The 20,253-nt window shown below is 39.9% G+C and overlaps 3 protein-coding genes across 9 annotated transcripts in view; 1 reads left to right on the top strand and 2 right to left on the bottom strand.

Annotated features, from left to right (window-relative positions):
* Window positions 1–969: 969 nt before the first annotated feature.
* Window positions 970–4,527, bottom strand: LOC111269232 (protein kinase C). Of its 2 annotated transcripts, none has more exons than XM_022848680.2 (4): window positions 4,165–4,527; window positions 3,600–3,909; window positions 1,646–1,816; window positions 970–1,196 (listed from the first exon to the last, which is right to left on the bottom strand). In XM_022848680.2, exons 1-4 carry the CDS (start codon window positions 4,275–4,277, stop codon window positions 1,113–1,115), a joined length of 678 nt encoding a protein of 225 aa, XP_022704415.1. In that variant the 5' UTR covers window positions 4,278–4,527; the 3' UTR covers window positions 970–1,112. The 2 variants fall into 2 exon arrangements, with proteins under 2 accessions (XP_022704415.1, XP_086828144.1); XM_086972018.1 differs by lacking the exon at window positions 4,165–4,527 and adding an exon at window positions 2,362–3,431 and having other exon boundaries at window positions 3,600–3,711.
* A 5,389-nt stretch (window positions 4,528–9,916) lies between these two features.
* On the top strand, window positions 9,917–19,726 carry LOC111269230 (sulfotransferase 1C2). Of its 5 annotated transcripts, none has more exons than XR_015314517.1 (8): window positions 9,917–10,077; window positions 11,667–11,943; window positions 12,912–13,069; window positions 14,153–14,268; window positions 14,914–15,132; window positions 15,313–15,522; window positions 18,921–19,115; window positions 19,530–19,726. XR_015314517.1 is itself a non-coding variant. In XM_022848674.2 (7 exons), the coding sequence occupies exons 2-6, from the start codon at window positions 11,703–11,705 to the stop codon at window positions 15,509–15,511; spliced, it is 933 nt and encodes a 310-aa protein (XP_022704409.2). In that variant the 5' UTR covers window positions 9,917–10,077; window positions 11,667–11,702; the 3' UTR covers window positions 15,512–15,522; window positions 18,921–19,499. The 5 variants fall into 5 exon arrangements, 3 of the variants coding, with proteins under 3 accessions (XP_022704409.2, XP_022704407.2, XP_022704406.2); XR_002685659.2 differs by lacking the exon at window positions 19,530–19,726 and adding an exon at window positions 19,291–19,499; XM_022848674.2 differs by lacking the exon at window positions 19,530–19,726 and having other exon boundaries at window positions 18,921–19,499.
* The window catches only part of LOC111269234 (phospholipase A2 large subunit), a 34,297-nt gene continuing 33,668 nt past the window's right edge, over window positions 19,625–20,253 (bottom strand). For both annotated transcript variants that reach the window (XM_086972013.1, XM_086972012.1), the window contains one exon: window positions 19,625–20,003. In XM_086972013.1, coding sequence (XP_086828139.1) covers window positions 19,865–20,003 — 139 coding nt within the window. In that variant the 3' untranslated portion in view covers window positions 19,625–19,864. The remainder of the gene's footprint in view (window positions 20,004–20,253) is intronic.

Raw genomic sequence — 20,253 nt, forward strand, 5'->3', positions numbered from 1 at the left:
ATTAATATTATATTTTTATAATAGATATGCATATCTATACATATATTCACAGAGTGCCAAAGGGGAGGCAGGTCACTCCACTGAAATAATTATAGGGGACGGGGGGGATAAACAACAGCAATTGCCCATTCATTTTTGGCTATGGCAATTAGACATAATGGGTTAATATTGTATTATGCATAAATTTGTTTCGAAGCTATCATCGGTTTGCGCTAAGTGTCTTCATAACAAGATAACTTCTTTTCCAGCAACTGGTATGATTTGATATTGTTGTGTAAAACCAAGCACATGACCAAGGATATAAAAGCTTAAAAAATTTAAAACCAGCCCTGACCAACTGCCGCTTGTTCTGGACAGCGGTCCGAAACAACGGATATAAATGTGCATAGCAAACTCCCTATAGAAAAAACAGATACGTCTCTTTATCAATCGAAAGGGTGCGATCGTACGTTTCGAAAACAGGACTATTGGCTTATGATGTTATCGCCGTATCGTATTTTACGAGCAGAGTCGGTTCACGAAATCGTCTTACTGTCCTGAGATAATTATACAATTATTTTTATACTTTTTTAATATTTAATTGTAATTTTGGTTGAAGTCAGATTTTAATATATAGGACAAGCGCTGTGAAACAAGCCCTATGAAAGAAACAGGCAACGGCCTTGCTTACAATGATGGAATGACAGTGATGGTTGAAGTGACGACGACACATTTGCTGCGCAATTTTGATGAATAAAGTTTAAAACATTTCTAACTTGAACTAAATGAATAAGACGATCAACGTCCCTCAACTGCGCTCCAGATTTTACCATCTTTTTTTTTGTATTTACTTAAACTCGTTAAGCTTTGTCTATAATTAGAAAGAAACAGGTCTTGCTGATCTCATCGGTCTCAGAATGTTGTGCCATATACTACGCGAAATGGATTTCATCGGCTTGTGCTTTTTAAAAATTATAATATAACATAAAATAAGCACTGATTTTCCAGTTTATTATTTACCATTATTGTAGGCAGGATGATTCGCAAATTTGTCGCTTTAGAGAAAATCGTTAAAGTTCAAACGGTTCAAATATATTTTAGATGCTAAAAAAAAAAAGCTCTCCCAGATTTTTCTAATCTTCTGATTTTGAAATTGTTGTCGTGGAAAGAGAAATCGTCTTGCCATCTTCGGGCCTTGTTTTCCATCGCAAGAACGCCTGAAATCAACATATTCACTTACGATAATTTCGATAATGCGTGTAGTTTCATCTGTAAATACATTTTGTCAGAGAATGATATGTTGCAATGAGCTTGACGAAGTCTAGTAGCAAACAAACGACACGAGGAATAGACGGGAAAGCAGGCAAATCGTAATGAGATCAGGCGATCTCTTATCTGCCCTTTTGCATTGTTTCTTGCAATTGATTTGCACGCTATTTTAGGTTTTGTTCAATATTCTATATTCTCTATTCTACATATCTGGGTCAGATATGCATATATATTGAGCATCATAGTTGCTTAGGGAAGCTCTTAGCGGTTTACCGTAACCGATGGAAATTCTACAACAAATAGAAAGAAAAATTCTTAGCTTAGCAGTTATACTTAAGATGTACTATGTGCCAGATAAAGTCCAACAAGATATTTCGGATATGCGTCAGGTTCTAACCTTGAATCTATACGAAGCACGCTGTCGCCTTTCGGTGAAGCTGGCCAGTAAGTCGTACGGCTCTTCAGCGAGTTTGGTTTTAGGTTGCTCGACCCCGTCAGCCAATTCTCGCAGCAATTCACGGAAAGGTTCCGTAAAATAGGTATAGATACCTCGGTGTTTCTCGATATCCTGGTTCCAGAATAGCATGGCCATAATACAATATAGAAGAAGGTTCAGTAGGCATAATTGTTAGTGCTGATACTATTAAATCTCCATAGCTCCTTTGCCTAAATTTCTAGTTTTACACTCGCTTGAAATTTCGCTTCAGAGACTGCTCTTCGGCCGATTCAGTCATACAGTTTTAGTTAGCTTTGTATATAAGACGATAATTGAAGAAAAAGGGGGTACAATCGAGGTAATTTAAATAACAAGGGCATATGCTGGTGGAATCGTTATTTTCAGCGTAGAGGTGTAAATGATTGCAAATAATTGCTTACGGGCGCATTGGTTTTGCAAAATTAAAAAAATGAAAGACAATGAACGAAGAAACAGATTGACAATAGTATTGCAAGGCAAACCAAAGGTTGAACAAGTTAAGATTTAAGTGTGTTTTTCATCTAGACATTTTCCTAGAGAATTGTTTTAATGTAGTCTCGATGATGGGATTAGAAAATCCTATTTAGGCATGCAATTTTAAATGAAGCCTAAATAAATAAGAGGTTATGACGGCTTACGGAAATTTCGGCAAAAGTAAGTCTCGTTTTTCTTTCTTTCTTCTGCCTCCGTTTTTTTCTTAACTCTAACGCCGACCATTCGCCCTCTTCGGTTATCTTCATCAGCTGGTCCATTACTTTTATTTCACACACGTGTGTCTCATCGAGCCGTGACCAATCGACATCCTCAAAGTATGGATGCTGTTGGTATTCCTCGAATCTAGCGGAGCTTATGCGCCGTCGGGGGTTCTTCTGCAGTAGTCGCTCAATAAGTGGTTTGAGCGCTGGCCGTTCGTTTGGCGAACGATATTCCACATCCTTGATTAGCCTTTTTGCCTCCTCCTCGCTTCCGCGGAAGGGAAGTTTGCCCGTTCCCATCACATAAGCGGTGACTCCGACTGCCCACCAGTCGGTTGCCCGCCCGTACGGTTCAAGGGATAGGATTTCCGGCGATAGGAACACACGAGTGCCAACCGACTCCATATCGTTGAACTCAGCAAAGGTCCTCCTACGGAACGTTCGTGTATAACCGTTAGCGTAAAGGGAAGTGCATACTTTACATGTGTCGAGGTCAATAAGTTTCATACGACCGCCGGGAAGCACCATCATATTTGTAGGTTTGATGTCCCTGTGAATAAAGCCTCGGAAGTGTAGGTACTGAACAGCAAGACCGAGCTGAGCTAAAATAACTGCACAAACTGTGTCGTCGATCGGTTCCCCAACTTTAATGATTCGATTAAGATCCACGCCTCGAATGTATTCCATCAGTGTGACGTATGCCTTATCCGTAGCAAAACACGAGTTGTATTTAACGAGGTATGGGCTATTAATCATTGACGCTACAACCTTATCGATGCAGGCGTGTCTTGGTGCATGCATACGCTCGACCGGAATGAGTTTCCCGCCCATTGTTACACCTCCGATTCGTACCTTGTAAACTGCCCCGAAACCCCCAGCGCCCAGGAGGCGTAAGGGTTCAATATCGTGGAGCTTAGGAACGCATAATTCGATTTTTATGTGTTGCGGCTGGTCCGTATACTGAAAGGTCGACTTCACCGCTTGCCAATCCGTTCGTGTGACCTGAATGTCAACTTCAAAGTTACCACGCAACTTGAGCTAGTTGATAATGTCATTAAGTTCACAGCAGAAAATAATAACCTGGAGTCATGCTACACCCACGTTGTTTGACCATGTCATGATTTCAGTAAGGAGCAGTTAAAATATGTGTATGCGTAAAAAAATCAGATGTAATTACCAACCTGGGCAGCTTTTTCAAGCAGTCCACATATTTCGTCAGTGATAGCAAGCAACGTATAGATATAAGTTTGGAGAATGACTGCTTCTCGCGGGAAACGGATGTTTAAGTAATCCAGGAGGTAAACTAGATTTCCGAGATCTTCCCGAAGGTCAAGAAAGGTCAGAGTGCTGTCCTGTAAACCTCGGAGCGCGAAACTTCCAACAAGAATGACCTGCTGTGTTATAAACTGTTCTCTTGGAAACCGGTCGAGGGGAAGTCGCGATTCACGCTTAATGAACGACCGCAGAGCATATTGAACGGTCGTTACTGTCCTAATCAAACACCAAATAATAGATATTTTTGGTGAATATTTAACATGTACTTATCTATTACATGCATATGGAAACACGCTGAATCAGTTAATTACAAATACCATAAAGGGAAGAAAATCCCATAAGTCTGCCGCAAGTATCCTATTCGACAACTATCGATCACAAACATCTATATGTTGACGTTTGCCGGTACAGTCGTTTGCAGGCCTCTATTGGGACTGCTGTAAATAAATGTCGGTATAAATTAGCGCGTACTTTGGCCTGCGAATGTTTAGCACTCTCATAGAAGATTTCATACGTCGCCGCAGTTCCTTGAGTAGATCTTCTCGGGTAAGAGCATTCTCGGAACTGGCCACATCCATGAGCATTATGTCAGTATAGTAGCACCAAATTTATTAGAAAAACTGTATGATCGTTGTACTTTTCGTCGTACTTTCTCTGTTGAATTTAAATGTGGGATATCTGCGTGTGTAACAGAGGATAACCTCGTTCAGCAATTAAAGACATTAAGGGCCCAGCACGCGGTGCTTCGTCTTCACCAACGAACGACCTTCATGGCTTGTCTGAGCATAGAATCTCCGGAACTATTCGTTCGTGCTACTACCGATAGGAAGAACCGGCAATTATACGGAACTAATTGGGGGGGGGGGGGGGGAATCGATATAACACTTATTATAATTTGTAGCTCGAATCTCTTAGTCCAGTGGGGCGGAACTGTCTCCCTAAGCCATCATACTACCCGCTGCGTAGAAGTCAGTGAGTGTATATAGCTAACACTGCTAAAACAACTCTGTGCTATTGATATGATTAACAAATTTTAGCATTAGGGCACAAATCTGAGCCGGAGACCTCTCTAACGTATAATAGCACGCATTTTGTACAGGATCTCATTTTATGAATAAAAATCTTAAATAAATAATATAGAAATAGACCAAAGTTAGCTATCATAATCCAAATGTAACTTCGTTTTATATTCTATTACGCGTATCGTGTAGTATATAGCGCTGGTGCGGCTTGAACCAACGATCGTTAACAAGATAATAGCTATAAGTAGTAAAAGTAAACTAATATAGTTAAATATAGGGTTAATTTAAGGCTTTATTTGTACGCACTATCAACTTGGTTGGCATACTTTTCCATCAGTAAAAAGTGGCTACAAGATAGTGTCAAATTTTGTATTGCTGTAGTTATTTCGGTCGTTGTCAGCGCAAGGAAAATGGAACGCTTATGAGGTCGGACCAAGCTGCCCCATACAATCCGGGGCTCACATCGCTTCTCGAGTAATTTAGCTAATTATCTGATATCTCAATCATAACTGACAAAATTGATAAGACATTTTCATCTTTGCATGTTTTACATTTTCCCGGAAAGTTTGAAAATGATCGTCGGAATTGCATTGTGTTTAAGTTGTACGCATGGGATTCGAAAAGTTCGGTTGCACCTTTTCCGGTTTGTGTTTATCGATGGGAGGATGTAGGCTTCTATCATGACACAACTAGGCTTTTGTCAAGCTGAACAATCTCGACCTTTTTTGTGAGAAAAAACAAAAGGCGGGTCGCAAATATGACGGATCTTGATCGTGCTTAGTGAAAGCTATAGGCCTATTTTCCTTCGCCCTATAGGTCTAGTTCCAGTTATCCAAAGAGTATTCTTGGCGAACATATACGTACGAAAAGGACAATGCTATGCCTATGCTGTTCAGCTAGTGCCAAAATTGAAGTCATAAGTGTTATAACTTATTCAATCTTATTGAAACAATTATGCTAAATTAAAAATCATTAGAAATTATACCTTTTCTTACGGGTACCTATTTCCTCCCTATATAACAAACAATACACGCACATATAGAATGAGTGAAGTGCACTCGTTCATTCGTAATTATAATAATTACTTTTGACAGATACGTTTGATCGAAGTGCAAACGTATTGAAGTGGTCACACGTTATTGTTCCCAGGTATACTTTTATACACAGATTTTCTGTTTACACGATGTCTTTGATGAGGCAATGCATACCGTTCGTGTTACATTGCTGCACATTGTCTGAGAATCAAGTCACGAGCACATTAATAGAAAATTATTAGATAGATATTAATAGACAATCATACCTCCTCAAAATCCTGTATGTTACTATTACATATCAGATAATACAAGTATATCTATTATCACCTGAGGGATCGAAATCGAGCCAAGAAAAGTCGTCAGTCTTAAAATACATATATGTATATGTATCTATATATAAAGCAGTGGATAAAACTAAAATTATTTCTGTCTGTCCCACCGATGCCTTCGTTTTTTGTCGAACGAATCGTGTAGATAATAACTATTTTTTTTTATTTCTGTTGTCCGGGATTTGGCCGAGCGCCACAAGGCCATTACCACTGCTGGCAACACGAAAATGTGAAGATCGATCTTCGTCCTGATGCCAAAGGAGACCGCTGACGAATCAGCCCTATCGACTATGTCAAAATGCGAACAGGGGAAATGAATGAGAACGAAAAATATCAAGAGTATTACGCGGATGCAATATTGAGTCGCCTCACTATGAGAGTAAACAAACGGTGCAAACCCGGGAGCACTGAATGCAAGCCTATTCTGCATGTACTTTGTTTAACACCGCTGATCTAGCTCCGTTTGCTTCAGATCCTTTAGCTAGGCTAAATGCAATAGTTAACAGGCAGACATCCGATTCAGCCAAAAACTGAAATACAGTTTAAATATATGAATCACTTAAATATACTTGCTTTCCAGTTAGCTTCGGATGCGTTTGGAGGCGCCAAAATAAGAATGGCTAAAGATTTAGCTGTTTTGTTTATTACGATATTGTGACCATTTACGTACGGTGCTGCCGTTAAGCGTTGCTCTAAACGGCTGGCCCTTAACTGCTTGAATCATCTTCATGCCAAATATATATATATTTGGCATGTTGTCTATCACGTATCGTTAGCGTTTTGCTTGGCCGTCCAAGCCACCGCGTCCAGATATACACATGTGTATATACAGTCCTTTCCTAAACCATATAAGCAGCGGAGAGCTAACCGCTAAGTGCTTCCGCTAACTAGGCAGAATTAGTTAACCGGTCAACTTCAATTATCTTAGAACGAAACTTTACATCGCGAACAATTAAAATGCGCGGCCTGAGATGAAATACGCAACTGTGTCTCTCACCACAGAAGCGACGCCGTATGCTGAAGAGTTGGCGGTCTGTTTTTAAAGCAAATCTTAAGTGATTTCATTGTTGAGTAAGCTAGAATATTCGTTTTTATATTAACACACTTTTACGTAGATCTTTTTAGTTTAGAAGTAATAATATAATATTACGGTATAGACAAAACTTTAAGCGGCTATTTATGTTAGGAGTGTTCTCTAATCTAAAAAGACCTATTGAGATTTGACATATATATATACTACTTTTTATACTACGGACCGACGCCGGCAAGTGTATTGTCTACGGATATTCAACAGCGCAAAAAGTACACTTTTGTTTGAGGTCTCCACCTTAGCGCAATAGCATTACTAGTGAATACTTGTTCTGTAAGGGTTGTCTGTAGCCTTTCGATATAATTAAGATGTTTTTGTCCTGTAATTTAGATTAGAAATATTCTGCTTATTATAGCATTAACACTTCACATAGATTGAAAAAAACTTGGACTCGGGCAACAAAAAACAAGAAGAAGATACGTATAAACATTGTGTCATAGTAAAGGATTGTATTGACTTGATATTTTGACCACAATATGTAGGTTCTCGCGAGAATAAAATTGTTTGTTAGGAAACAGAGCACTATAAGCGGCAATATACTTCGGACTCGAATCTGGTCTCTAACGCGACAATCGTTACCTAGGTACGGCCAGACTAACCCGTTAACGACTCTTATGAAATTTAAGGTTTATAGAACGACAAGAAGCACCGTCTTGTCAGTCGCTGGGTGGTCACCTTCTCGGGCATGGAATGTACAAGGAAAGCAGCAGTATTTTCAAATTTAGATTAATTCCACATAAATGAATATCCTTGCTAACATACGGTTAGGCTCATTTATTAGGCGGAGTAATAAATGACCAGGATCCGCTAATGAGTGTTCCTCATTTCTCATATAGTATATTTATTACGTTTTGTGTGACATATAAAAAAAACAGCCAAAATGCCACCACACGTGGAAATACGCTGGGCAGAAGAACCTTACTTTTTCAGGAGCTGAAATATCAGATGGCTATATGATCAGACAATGCATGAGTAGGTACGACTCAAAGTCAATAGTTCACTCCGGTATCTTTCTGGACATCCGCTCTGTGCCTCACGCCTATACAACCGTTGGTTTTGCTCGTCACTATCTGCGACACATACAAAGGAGGGGGCCGGGGGAAAAGGGGTGTCCGTTGGAAGTTTCGGCTGTTGGGTCACCATCGGTGCTCTGCAGGCTCTGAATGTAAAGGATGTTTTTCCAAACAACAAGCTTATTTTCGGCTCGATTGTATTATCATATCCTCACAGTTTTTTGTCCTCTTACGAGGTAGTACATCGTAGCGGCAACGGCTCTGCTGTGGTTAGGCTGAACTTGGAAGTGGTGATTTAAAAATGGTCTAGATTCATACAGCAAATCCCAGTTCTTTTCGTTGAGCCACTACAGATGTTACTGTCACAGTCCGTCTAGCCAACGTATAACCCGAATGTGTGCCATAAACAGGTGTCACGAAATAGTTTGCATATTTCACTATTTTTTTTTATTGACAACGAGGGCCGTTGACCAGACGAAGCCGCTGCCGCGGCCGTTAAGCCGCTGGCCTTAGCGGCTTAGTCTGGTTAGTTTCGAATTTTCGAAATTATCATACACGGTTCCCGTTTCGAATTTTTGCAATAGCTAAGGATGGAATTGCCCAAGTAGACGTCCGTAAATTATTGTGCTCTAAATAGAGCGAACAAATTCGTAACATAATGCAATCACGGCATGCGGTCTATTTCAATCTAAACGGCAGATCTGTGCTCCCAGAAACACTATCACATGTGAGCATGTAAATTTTCCATGGGTCGACCAGTTATCATTGTTATGGCGAAATTGTGCAAAGTTTCTGCAAATCATTATGCCGTTACCATAGTAACAGCTCGTTCTCGAATTCACAGACCTAGGTTATCTGAATAGCTATAATGAATGTGTGGAAAAAAAAAAACCGGCTTGTCGATTTTTTTTAAATGGCCTGAGATTGACTTTCCATGTGGACGTATTCGGATTTGCTGACACTAAAGTTACAATAGAATAAGTCGAAAAAATCTGTATTGGAAATAAATAGTCGCTAATGCAAATGTTAGTGCATCTATTAGAAGTTATTCTCCAGCTAACAGAGCGCACATCGAGGAGCTAGATAATAAATACTGTGTCCCGTAGTACACGCGTTAACGAAAAACGCACCTAATCACATGAACAAATATTACATTGGGTCAATAAACGTAAATAAATTGTACTTTAAGGACTAAACAGGCTAGCTACCTTTATTGATTCATATTCATTTTAACTGGGTCTTTAATTTCAATAATAATCACTGCATGTGGATGGATGGATGGATGGATGGATGCATTGCGATCGGCCTATTTTTACAGTCTTGATGGCAGTTTGCAAGTGGATTAATTGCAGGAACATATGTAGAGGCCCGAAGAGGTTTCACAGATGGGCCTTCCTATCGCCGGTATGTTCAGAAGTCGCGATAGGTTAACCGCACACGTGAAAAACTTGTCTATTTAAATAATAACCTGTCTTGGCGCTATTCCAGTCTGTCTATACAAAACTCAAAACGGTATGCTATCTATAAACATCTTCGTTTTAGTGATCCAATTTGTGTCTTGATATTTATCAATTCTACTCAGGGTATCAATCCGCTGGAGCGATTTTCAATGAGTCACATAAAAATTCCAAAAGGAGCTCCTTCTCACGCCCGTAACGTTCTCTTTTTTGCTCAGCTGCCGCGGCGGGTCTCCTTTCCCCTGCATTTACTGCTGCCTATGTAGAACGAAGAGTTGCAGGGTTTGCGAGGACGGTGCGATCGTCTAAATCTATTCTTGGTCAGTGCTGTCATAAAAGCTGCCGGCCGCTTCATACCGTCGTCCTCGACAGCGGGAAAGAATTGCAACAGTTAAACGGATGTGAAGAAGCCGACGTTCTAGAACGTCTCTCGAATGAGGTAAGAACATCTAATTGTAACAGTAACAATCATATGAATTATTGGTAATGATTAGGATCGCAGTTAGATATATTCTAAGTGAGAAATTTGATTTTAGAAATTTTCTGCGATATTTAATGCTCGAGCGCCAATCGTAACGTTTATCCCTGGAGCGGTGTGGTTCCACACTAGCTAAGTGTATTGTTCATTGGGTCGAAACTGTTCGTTTTGATGTGAACATGAAGCTTACTTCATGCCCCCTAAAATAGAGCTCTACTGCATTTGCCCGCTTGGCTCCGCTGTCCAGACTGCAACCTATAGATAAACACTGTGCTATTTATTGAGAATAAATGTTCGTGGTCCTTTGCTACCGTTCATATCGCAGCCACCTTCCCCCAGAACACTGTGTAAAGCTGTGATGAATGTAACGCTTTTATAGTCTGAATGTTAAACTCTGAGGGTGTTTTCAACGAGACATTTTGTTACGTTGCCACGTACATACACTCAGCTGCCATAGACATGTGCATAACGTGGTACGATCCGCGCAGATCTTAACATAACACCAGAAAAATAGGCTTCGTTCCAAAGTTAAACGCGGTTGACTGATGATAAACGTTCCGGAACCAGCTGAGAGGCTAACTATACGCCTGTGCGGCTGGTGACATGTTGACTTGGTACAATGCGTGACGGGCAACACCGCAGTACTACAAATGACATCAGCTTCGATAAGCAAACGGCGTTTATGGCAAAAGAAACGAGGCCAAAGGGCTAATAAAGAGCGCTCGAAGCATAGGGGCTGGCCATTTACAAAGGCTGACGTATGAAGTCAGTCACGGCTTTCGTGCTGGTAATCGGCTCCCTCCATCCACTTGCGAAACGTGAATATGGATTGTGGACTTGATCATCACTTGCGAATATTCGCCATTATAACTGATAAAAAAACAAAATAAGGACTGTTTTCATCTAAAAGCTTGCGCAAGGAAGTACTTCACAGAATAGCTTGCTTGTGTAAAAATGTGTATGAAAGGAAGGCTGAAAAGACCAAGTCAGAGGAAAAACGAGTCGTCCACGTTCAGCCTGACAAAGGCGAAATTTGCTACGTACTACTTTTATGTCTGTTGGTTTCTAATTAGCGTGTATTAACAGTTTCAGCGTAGATGACGCAAATATAACACCAGTTGGTGTAATTTTTGCAAAACTACTCGTCTCGACTGCCAGAAATTCGAATTGTTGAGCAATAGCGTAGCTTTGTTACGTGAATAAAAGAAAAATGCGTTACATCTTTCCATACCATCGTTAGTTGTGGGCGCGTCGTTAACTATGCGCCCCTTAACTGGCCAGTGACACCGCGGAACCTACTTTATTTATTTAATCAAATTATCGGGATAATCCTGCGGTTTACAAAACTATATAGCTGTTTTAAACGCTTTTCGCATGAAATGGTCCACATCGTACCTGCGAGCAAATCCAAAGGTTTCCTTACTTTTATTTGTATCGAATAAAATGTATTGCATTGTTCTAAGTTTCCGCTAATAGCGGTAGGTAAGCCATTCTGGCTCCTTAATCGAATGTTTCGTAACGAATAAATTTGGCTTTTTTGCCCGTTTCAGTTCATTCAGATTAAGCTATTGCCGACAGCAAACAGGATGACAACGAAAAGCTTCTACACTGAGGTTGATGGTACCAAAATTCCTATTGGCTTCAACGTTGAGAACCTTCGTTCCGCCAAGAAGTATAGACCGCTGGATTCAGACATATTCATATGTACATTTCCCAAATGCGGCACCAACTGGACAAAGCGCATTGTTCAACTGCTGATAGATCGCGAGAGTCGTACCGGAGAGGTAGCAGATTACGGACTCAGCAAATGCTTTTTGGAAATGGCCGGTTAGTACCGCGTCCCTTCTACTACAAATTAATATTGACTGAAGGGAGTTTGTCAATAAGGCGCTTCGGTGTCGCCGGATTACGCTTGCGTTGTAAAGCAATGCTTACTGGCAGGTACTGAACGCGAATTTCTAAACATTTCTAGATCACCTTGATGCGTCTATACAGCTTCAGATGACCGAACGTAGCTCTCATCTATTTGGAAAGCAAGAACCTTATTATACCGGATCAACCTTGGACGGCAGGGATCTCAGCCGACGATATTAGGTAGCGTGAAGCTGCTAAAGCAGAAGGTTCCAAGAGGCTCTTCAAGCGCTCAGGCGGACCTAGTAACGTTCGCCAAGGTTCCTGCCGCCCGAGGTTTCTCAGTCGTAACAGGATTCTTGCCCTCATGATAAACAAGTGATGAAGACTTCTAATGCCAGAGAAGCTCAAGTTGCAAAATCGTCCTAAATGCGGAACGAGCCAAAAAAGAATATTAGCATCACCAGATACAAAAAATAGATAGTGTGAGACTACTGTTTTTATTGCTGTCTTAATACTAGGGATATATAACATTAGTCTAACACTAGCGAAACGCACTTTTTGTTATTATTTTTTTGTGTTTTATGTTTCTAGATTAAGAAAAAAGCTCCGAAGGTTATCTATCAGTATTAATCAATTGTTAGTGAATCATCTACCTCACGCAAAAAATTCAGTAATCGTATATATATATATATATATATATATATATATATATACATCATATATCTAACCAGTTTTCGCAGTCTCCACGAAAGATAAGGCTTGTGCTCTTCTCGATTTTGAACAGAGTAATTACCTCTCGTATCTATAATACTGTTGTTAGATTGTACAAATAGTCCACTGTACTGCTGTACTGACCAAGAGTTGCTCTTCTGTATTTAAAGTTTTTGTTTACATGTCAACTACTCTATGATATGCAAAATTTGTATAATGTGCATGTGCAGGGGCTTCGGTGATTTCCAGTCAGCCCGAACCACGTATCGTTACCTCGCACCTCTATTTTAAGGAAATTCCATGGAATCCTAACACCAAATATATCTACGTTCTTCGGAACCCTAAGGACTGTTGCGTATCATACTTCCATCACACAAAGCGAACGAAGGTTGGTAACGCAATATGTATATTAAAGGCCATCTAGGAAATGTAAAATTGGGCACAAATAATAAGATGTGTTCATTAAAGAAATGAGAACTTTCCTTGATTTTTCATTAATATATCCCTTTTCAAGTGTCCGTTTTATCTTTTTGTATTCTCTTTCGGAGGAAATTACTGGAATCACCTCTTGGACAGAGCGCCAAGGACGTACCTCTATCAGGAGATCTAGCTAAAGTGGGTCGTGTCGAACTTACCTGAAGTAAAATCTCGAAATGGCCTACGAAACCCCGGTGTAACTATACGCCATGATAAGCATAGGTTAAATTTAAACGAGAACTGGACGAATATTTATTAAGAGTTCCAATTGCTACTACGATCCCGAAGCCCTTGGTGGTTTCAGAAGACCCTTGTTGCCGGTTTGTTCAGATGACATTTTTTTTCGACGTCAAAAAGGTTAAGGATTTATAAATATTTTAAGAACGATTTATAAAAAAAGCAAAAACGAGTGAGAAATGTTATTTCAATTAAAATCAGCAAATCGCGTTTCAGTAAAAATGCCATTTTAACCTCTCGAACACCCACTTTTACAAAGCAGACTAACAATAAGGTTAAAACTGATGCAAAAATATCATGTCGTGCCTCTAGTATCTGACGTTTGACCATCAGCAAACGAAACAATAAATAGGGGTGACCAAAGGGTGACAAAAGATGACCTTAGTCCTATAGCAAAATAAGAAAAGTTGTTGGCTAAGGACTGGTTTACCTTAAATCAATTGCGACGATAATCATAGAAAATGGTCATTTTCTAAAATCAGATTTTCTAACGCACAATTATTCTTATTAAAACCACTAAAGTGAAGTTTACATTTACCATTTTCTTATGATAAGACCATTGTTTTTTTTCTTTTAGAATATGTAAAAAACCGTTTGAAATAGCTGTCTCGTCATGAGTTATCTCGTGCCCTATCAACTAAATCTCTGGAACAATCACCTGGAAATGTTTCGATAATTCGGCGAATTTATTTTTTTCTCTTTTCAATGCCGCTTGAATCGTGAATGGTACACACTAACAACTGGTATCTGTCAACAGGTTTACGATTACGAAAATGGAACGCTCACCGATTACGTCACAACCTTTCTTAATGGCGAAACCAGCTTCGGCTCCTATTTTGAGCATTTTCGCCAATGGTATGCTCAAAAGGACAGGTAAAAACAAAGCATTAAAGTACCTATACGTATTCGCGTATTCATAAGAGAAACAAAGCTAGCGTCTTGATGCTATGTTTATCTCGAAGCTATAATAATGCCGGGTTGTAATGTCTAGCGGAATACCGAACTTTGATATATTTATTACTTTCGCCTAGAATGACGATTCTTCTACAACAATCCTAGGGAAAAGTTGTCTATAACTGTCGTTACTCTTGTCGCGTTTGCGATATCGTAGGTCGCGAGCATTTGCGACAGCCGCAGTGACGGGCATCAATCAACAAACGAACGCGAATAGTGTAGAACTTTTCCTTTAATAGACAATTTCCGACTTCTCGGAACTTACTCTCAGATTGATGTCTCCGATCTCGGAACTCCGACCGATGTCTCAACAAATAAGTCTAGAGTAAACAACGGAGGAACGTTGAGGCACGAAGAATACGCCTGATAACTAAGGATTCGGGAACCGGAAAATACTGGCAGAATAACGACGTCAAAATGAATTTGCGCTCAAATGATGTGAATGAATATGCTGAGTCCGTTTTCCAAGTTAAGGTTCCCAGAGGCTTACGAAGCCTACCAATTAAGCGACGTAAGTATGCGCTTAACAAACTAAGTTTTAACGTCCTTCCGTATTTTTTGCAGGCCTAACGTATTGTTTTTGACCTATGAAAACATGAAACAGGACCCAGTCAAAGAGATCCAGAAAATTATCGCATTTTTGGGATTGCCATGTCCCGAGCTAAGGGACCCATCTTCTGCTAAGTTTCAGCACGTTCTTAAGGAGAGTGGCATCGACGCTATGAAGGACTATGTTGAAGAGAACTACAGAACTGCTTTTGCCGGAGCTAGTGAGACTGGATGGTGCGTGTTCCGGAGCATTTCTGACACATTGATTCGCCAGGCGTGCATTTGTTTTATAAAATGCGAGGCGCATATATGCATATACCATTGAAAGTAGGATCATACACAGAATACTCATAAAATTTGCCACGCAAAAAACCTTCGTATGAGGTCTTAAAGGGTTTACTACTGACATTACAGGAAAGCACGTTCAGATTACCCATGCGATCGCGCGCCCCCTCCGCCAGATTGCTTTGTAAGAAAAGGAATCGTAGGCGACTGGAAAAACGAATTTTCCTTTGCAGATTCGAAGGCGATAGAGGGGCAAATGCTCCGAGCTTGCGAAGGATTCGCCAATGTTCAAGACATTTGGGACGATAAAGTCTGGAGAGACTGCTGACAAACTTCAGCGTATGTGTAACGACCATATTCTTAAAAGTAAAGCTATTGACAGATAAAGCGAACTCACTTGTTGACCGAAAACGCTGTAGCTGACTTGTGCATGTGAGGGACTGGTCGGATTGAATAACTATAATTAATTCTAACTTCTTTGCTTCTGGTGGTATCGACCCAAACGATCTTATCATATGAACCTTACATTTTAGAATACCTGCGCAATGGTGTGTATAAATCCGCGTTGCAAAAATGTCTTTGCTGCGCAGCTCCCATTATCCGAATCAGTATTTTATTACCGTTAGTAACCCATAAAAAATATAGAGATTCATTTAACCATTTTTAATCTGCCTTCACTAGGTTTTAAAACAAATAGGTTACGAGGTTTTCCACAGTATTGCCTGTTATCGCTACGTTATAATTGTTATACTACCAGTTTGGTACCTGTGTGATATAAAATGGGAATAGTAAAATATGCGAGCTGCTTGCCTGTCGCCCTTTGAGGGCAGTATAAATACAGTAGCGCACCAATGCCAAGTCCCTTTCGTAAAATATACGAAGCAAATAAAAGTAGCTTTTATAAAGGGTCTGTTTCCTATATCTATGGATGCCTTTATAGCCAATGTTATTAATTAAAAGTATAGAATATTAAAATACGTTGTCGATGTAGTGGTTTAAATTGATATCCATCAACATGATACCGAGCTCTCTACTAATGCATGCGCCATAGAGCCTTTAATAATAAAGACTACCACACCTATTCAACAAGACCATCCGACATCCTGTATGAGAGGACGATTAAGATTAAAGTTCAAGATTAGTGTTATGGGTCGTTGGGAAAACCTCGGCCTGAAGTACTTGATAGCTTCCGACTCTGGAAACCTTTAAACACGTCTACAAAAGCTGTTAGCACCTCAGATACGCATAAGTCAATCTATTATTATTAGGGCTCTGCCTGTCTCTGACTCGGGGCATACACGGCACGGATGCTTCGGAATGTCATACCGCATTTTTTTCCGTTTAACTTATCCATATTTTAGCTAGGTAAGTGATGATATTTTAAAATTACTCTGTTCGAGCCATCCAAATATTGACCAAATGCGAACGATTTTTATATTGAGACATCGGCTAACAGCGTAGCTTCAGGAATATACATTAATTATATTTAAGTAATAACTAATTATTCCTATGTGGATATACAATCTGTTGATACCTGCATCATTTCATAGGCAAAAAAATAATGAAACACTTAAATCACAGTAACCAGCATTCCCTAAAGTCCTGAAAAGAAACTCTGCCTTAGCAGAAATAAGCCTAATTAGGTAAATTTTCTAAGCTGCAATTGTACTATGTCTTGCTGAAGTGCCTCGTCACGACGCCGGTAGGAATCAGGCCCCGAAATATCGCTGCAAAGATAACGATTGAGGTAACCGGCCATACGACACATTACAACGTTGGCAATACTGCCAAATGACAACTGTAATAAATTAAATCAAGTACTTTTTTTTGCATATACCTATATTATTTGTACAAAAACTTACACTTATTATTATCTTTAGACCCTATTACGTTTACACAGTATTGTATAACCGTTATCAGAAGCTTCCGTATTAGCAGCGTTCGCAATGGCGTCGAGATTGACTTCGCTTACTATCATCTATAGTGAGAAGCATTCCTCTAGAGACTTAAACAGCTAAAGTCTAGTTGTTTTGTGCTTTCTTTAAATTATTATTATTCTATTAAAGGATTCCGTCTACATTTAGTTGGATCACTAAAAATAAATAGGACGATATTGTTTTTGACGCTTAAGGACGTATTTCTAAACGTCGCTATTTGCAAACAAACAGAACGCTTAAAATGGCCCAACACTATACAAAGAGAAATGTTGCGAGCTGATATTATACATGGGTTATTAGACACAAAAACATAGTCAGCACGGCAGCATTTCCTGAACAATTGAATGTGTGATGAAACACGATGTGATTGAAAAAAGTTTTAAGTATGAACTTTGAAGGTAATCAGTCTCCGACAATGTCACACTGTCCTTTCGTTATAACTTAGCATCGATCACATATACATAACGAATATTTCCAGCGTGCAACCTTCGGATACATAGGTCTGGATTACTGGTATAAACATCAGCGCTAGTTTTTTTTTTCTATATGTATAAAAGATTTATTTACATGTCCGCGCAGAATTTCGAATTGTACTCAAAGCATAGCACATACTATAAATATACGTGAAACTGATATTATCTCATTCGAGTACACGTTGCGGGTTTTCCAAAGGCCTACCTTTTGAATATGCATGCGTAAGTTATCGAATTAGTAAGAGCTTCAAGCTAAACCATTAAGTTTTATGACTGCAAGTGCCGCGATTTAGGTATGCAACTTAGCAGAAGTGGTAAGTATCAACTTCATCATTAGTAATTCGAACAAAAGAATATCATGCATCGCACACAGACACGAACCTAACGTGGTTTAAGAAAAGGAATGGGGGTGCAGCTAAAAAAAAAACAGGTCGCCGTAATACAGATGAACGATGCGTAACCAAATGTATACCCGTTTGATAATAGTTATTTCCTCATGTTCTGACAAAGATAACGTTTTAGGCAAAAACGTTTTCAGACATAACGCGCCGTTGGCGCTAGCGTCGTCCGTTAATTATTCTAGATATATACGTATTTCTGCACATTACATTACCACATGTTACATTGAATAGGCAGCTATGCGTGCGCACACGTTATAACCAAAACTCATTCAAGCCATATGCGAAACGAAGAGATTGGCTTCACGTAAGCGTCGATGAACGGGATGTTTGGAATATCGAACGGCCATTGAAGATACGAACCGTAGGCGGATTGCTAGCAGAACCTCTTTTATAAGAGCGTGTGTTTTATAGACATTTTTCTAGTGAAACATCTGATACTGTTTCATTTCCATGAAGGAATAATCGTAGTGCTTTCCGTGGTTCGCTGCTGTGAGCGCCAATCTCGACGAACACAAATGGTAGTGATGTACGCGTCCGCTGTCTTGACGCTGTTTGCGATCGCTCCAACTGCGCATACTGTTGTCGAGGGCCTGGTTTTATGTAAATGACAATTAACATAGAATTGCGGTTAACTAGAGCCACGCTATGAGCATGCTCCTACGATACAGAATTTCATCGAGAATGAAGACAATTTCGAAACTACTAGGTGATTTATTGGTGCTTAAAGGCAAATAGATTGATTGAAGTACATTTTGAAGTTCGCGGACACGGTGCTAATGTAGATTCTCTAGAGACCTGCAGAATAGTAAAAACGCTGATAGGCTCCCTTGATCATTTCGTGCAACGAAATGATAAGCTGAGTGAATATTTGAAAAACGGTAGAGATTAATTGCAGGATAGGCCCACTGTTGTTTTATTATTTACAGTATCAACATGTCTGGGTTTTAGCAATGGCCTTTCCTCAATCAATCTAAAAGCACGTCGCAGAACCGATGCGTGCAACGCTAAGAGTGGCAAGCGATTCTACCAAAAGTATCGACCAAGTTCCTCACTTAGATGTCACCTCTGACGCCAGCGCTTAGGAGCCCTCCGCTTACACGACATTTATTCCCAGAAAATCGGTAGGTACAATCAGTAAAACTGTGTCTGTAAACCCCGATCAGCTTCGTTAAAGACATAGACCTACGAATCTAAACTCATGACTGTACATACATTGTCATCCTAGTATAAGCCTAACTTGGGCAAAGTTTGCTGGTAAGTTTGTGCGTCATAACGAGCATTCTGGTTTCCTTCCAGTTGATACACAACCTAAAAAATATCGACCTCTATGTAGGTCGAATACGAAAGCTGATAAATGCAAAATAAAAAGAACTGCTATTTTATTAATACTACGTCTGGCCCAAGTGCTGGCTACACACTGCAATAGCCAAAACGACGGAGACTGTCTTCGAAATAGCGGAACACCTTCCTCAATATTCCATAAATATGACTCTAGTTGTCACTAATCGCCTGTTCTTCTTCTTATATCTTCATAGATATCTCGCTTGCAGGACTCAAGGGTGGTGAGATAAAGTTCACTGTGAATCACTGTTGTGATGGAAATCTTTAGGACAGAGATACGAGCTTAAGGAACGTTAGACTAATTAGGTTTTATTAATAACACAGTGCACAGAAATGGCAATAAATAAACCTATTCACCCTTGTTAGACGAACAGGAGGATTTTAAAGATCATTTTCTGTCGTCATCCGCATAGTTTCTAGTGGCGTATCCGACACTGATGACCTGTTAGATTGAATACAGTGCGATGTAACCATAAAACGAAATGACTGGAGTATTAAGTCTTCAATCGGATTCAACATCGCGCGGTTGTCAAAAAAGGTTCCAAAAGTTAACTTGCTGCGCTACAAGTTGACCGTTGTCACCCAAACATTGTCGGGTTACGACTTCGTAGAGAAATACTAGTGCTCTGGCAGCGACGGGTTCAATAGCACCAGCTTCATGAAGACACCTAAAAACATCAACAAGAGAGGTGTTTTTAACAAATAAAAAGAGCCCCTTTTAGTTTTTTAAGAGAGTGAGAGAGAGAGAGAGAACAAAAAAATGTTCACTTCGTCCGGCTACGTCCTTATCCACACGCTTTGATACATTGTGTCTGTTGAGCGAGGCAACATTTGGTAAAAATTGAACTGATTCCTTTAGGCGCCATCGACCACCATGGTAATGCGCCTGCAGTACGACTGGTCTGAATGATTTGGCCG

This window comes from Varroa jacobsoni, unplaced genomic scaffold, assembly GCF_002532875.2.
Source record: "Varroa jacobsoni isolate VJ856 unplaced genomic scaffold, vjacob_1.0 scaffold_1366, whole genome shotgun sequence".
Classification (NCBI taxonomy): domain Eukaryota; kingdom Metazoa; phylum Arthropoda; class Arachnida; order Mesostigmata; family Varroidae; genus Varroa; species Varroa jacobsoni.

Coding starts and splice junctions, on each gene's coding strand:
- LOC111269232 (XM_086972018.1), bottom strand. CDS start 3,249: ATGGGCGGGAAACTCATTCCGGTCGAGCGTATGCATGCACCAAGACAC. Junction 1,817..2,361: donor TTACTTTTGCCGAAATTTCC/GTAAGCCGTCAT, acceptor TTCTGGAACCAG/GATATCGAGAAACACCGAGG. Junction 1,197..1,645: donor GTGCTTCGTATAGATTCAAG/GTTAGAACCTGA, acceptor TGTTGATTTCAG/GCGTTCTTGCGATGGAAAAC.
- LOC111269230 (XM_022848674.2), top strand. CDS start 11,703: ATGACAACGAAAAGCTTCTACACTGAGGTTGATGGTACCAAAATTCCT. Junction 11,944..12,911: donor ATGCTTTTTGGAAATGGCCG/GTTAGTACCGCG, acceptor GTGCATGTGCAG/GGGCTTCGGTGATTTCCAGT. Junction 13,070..14,152: donor ATCACACAAAGCGAACGAAG/GTTGGTAACGCA, acceptor ATCTGTCAACAG/GTTTACGATTACGAAAATGG.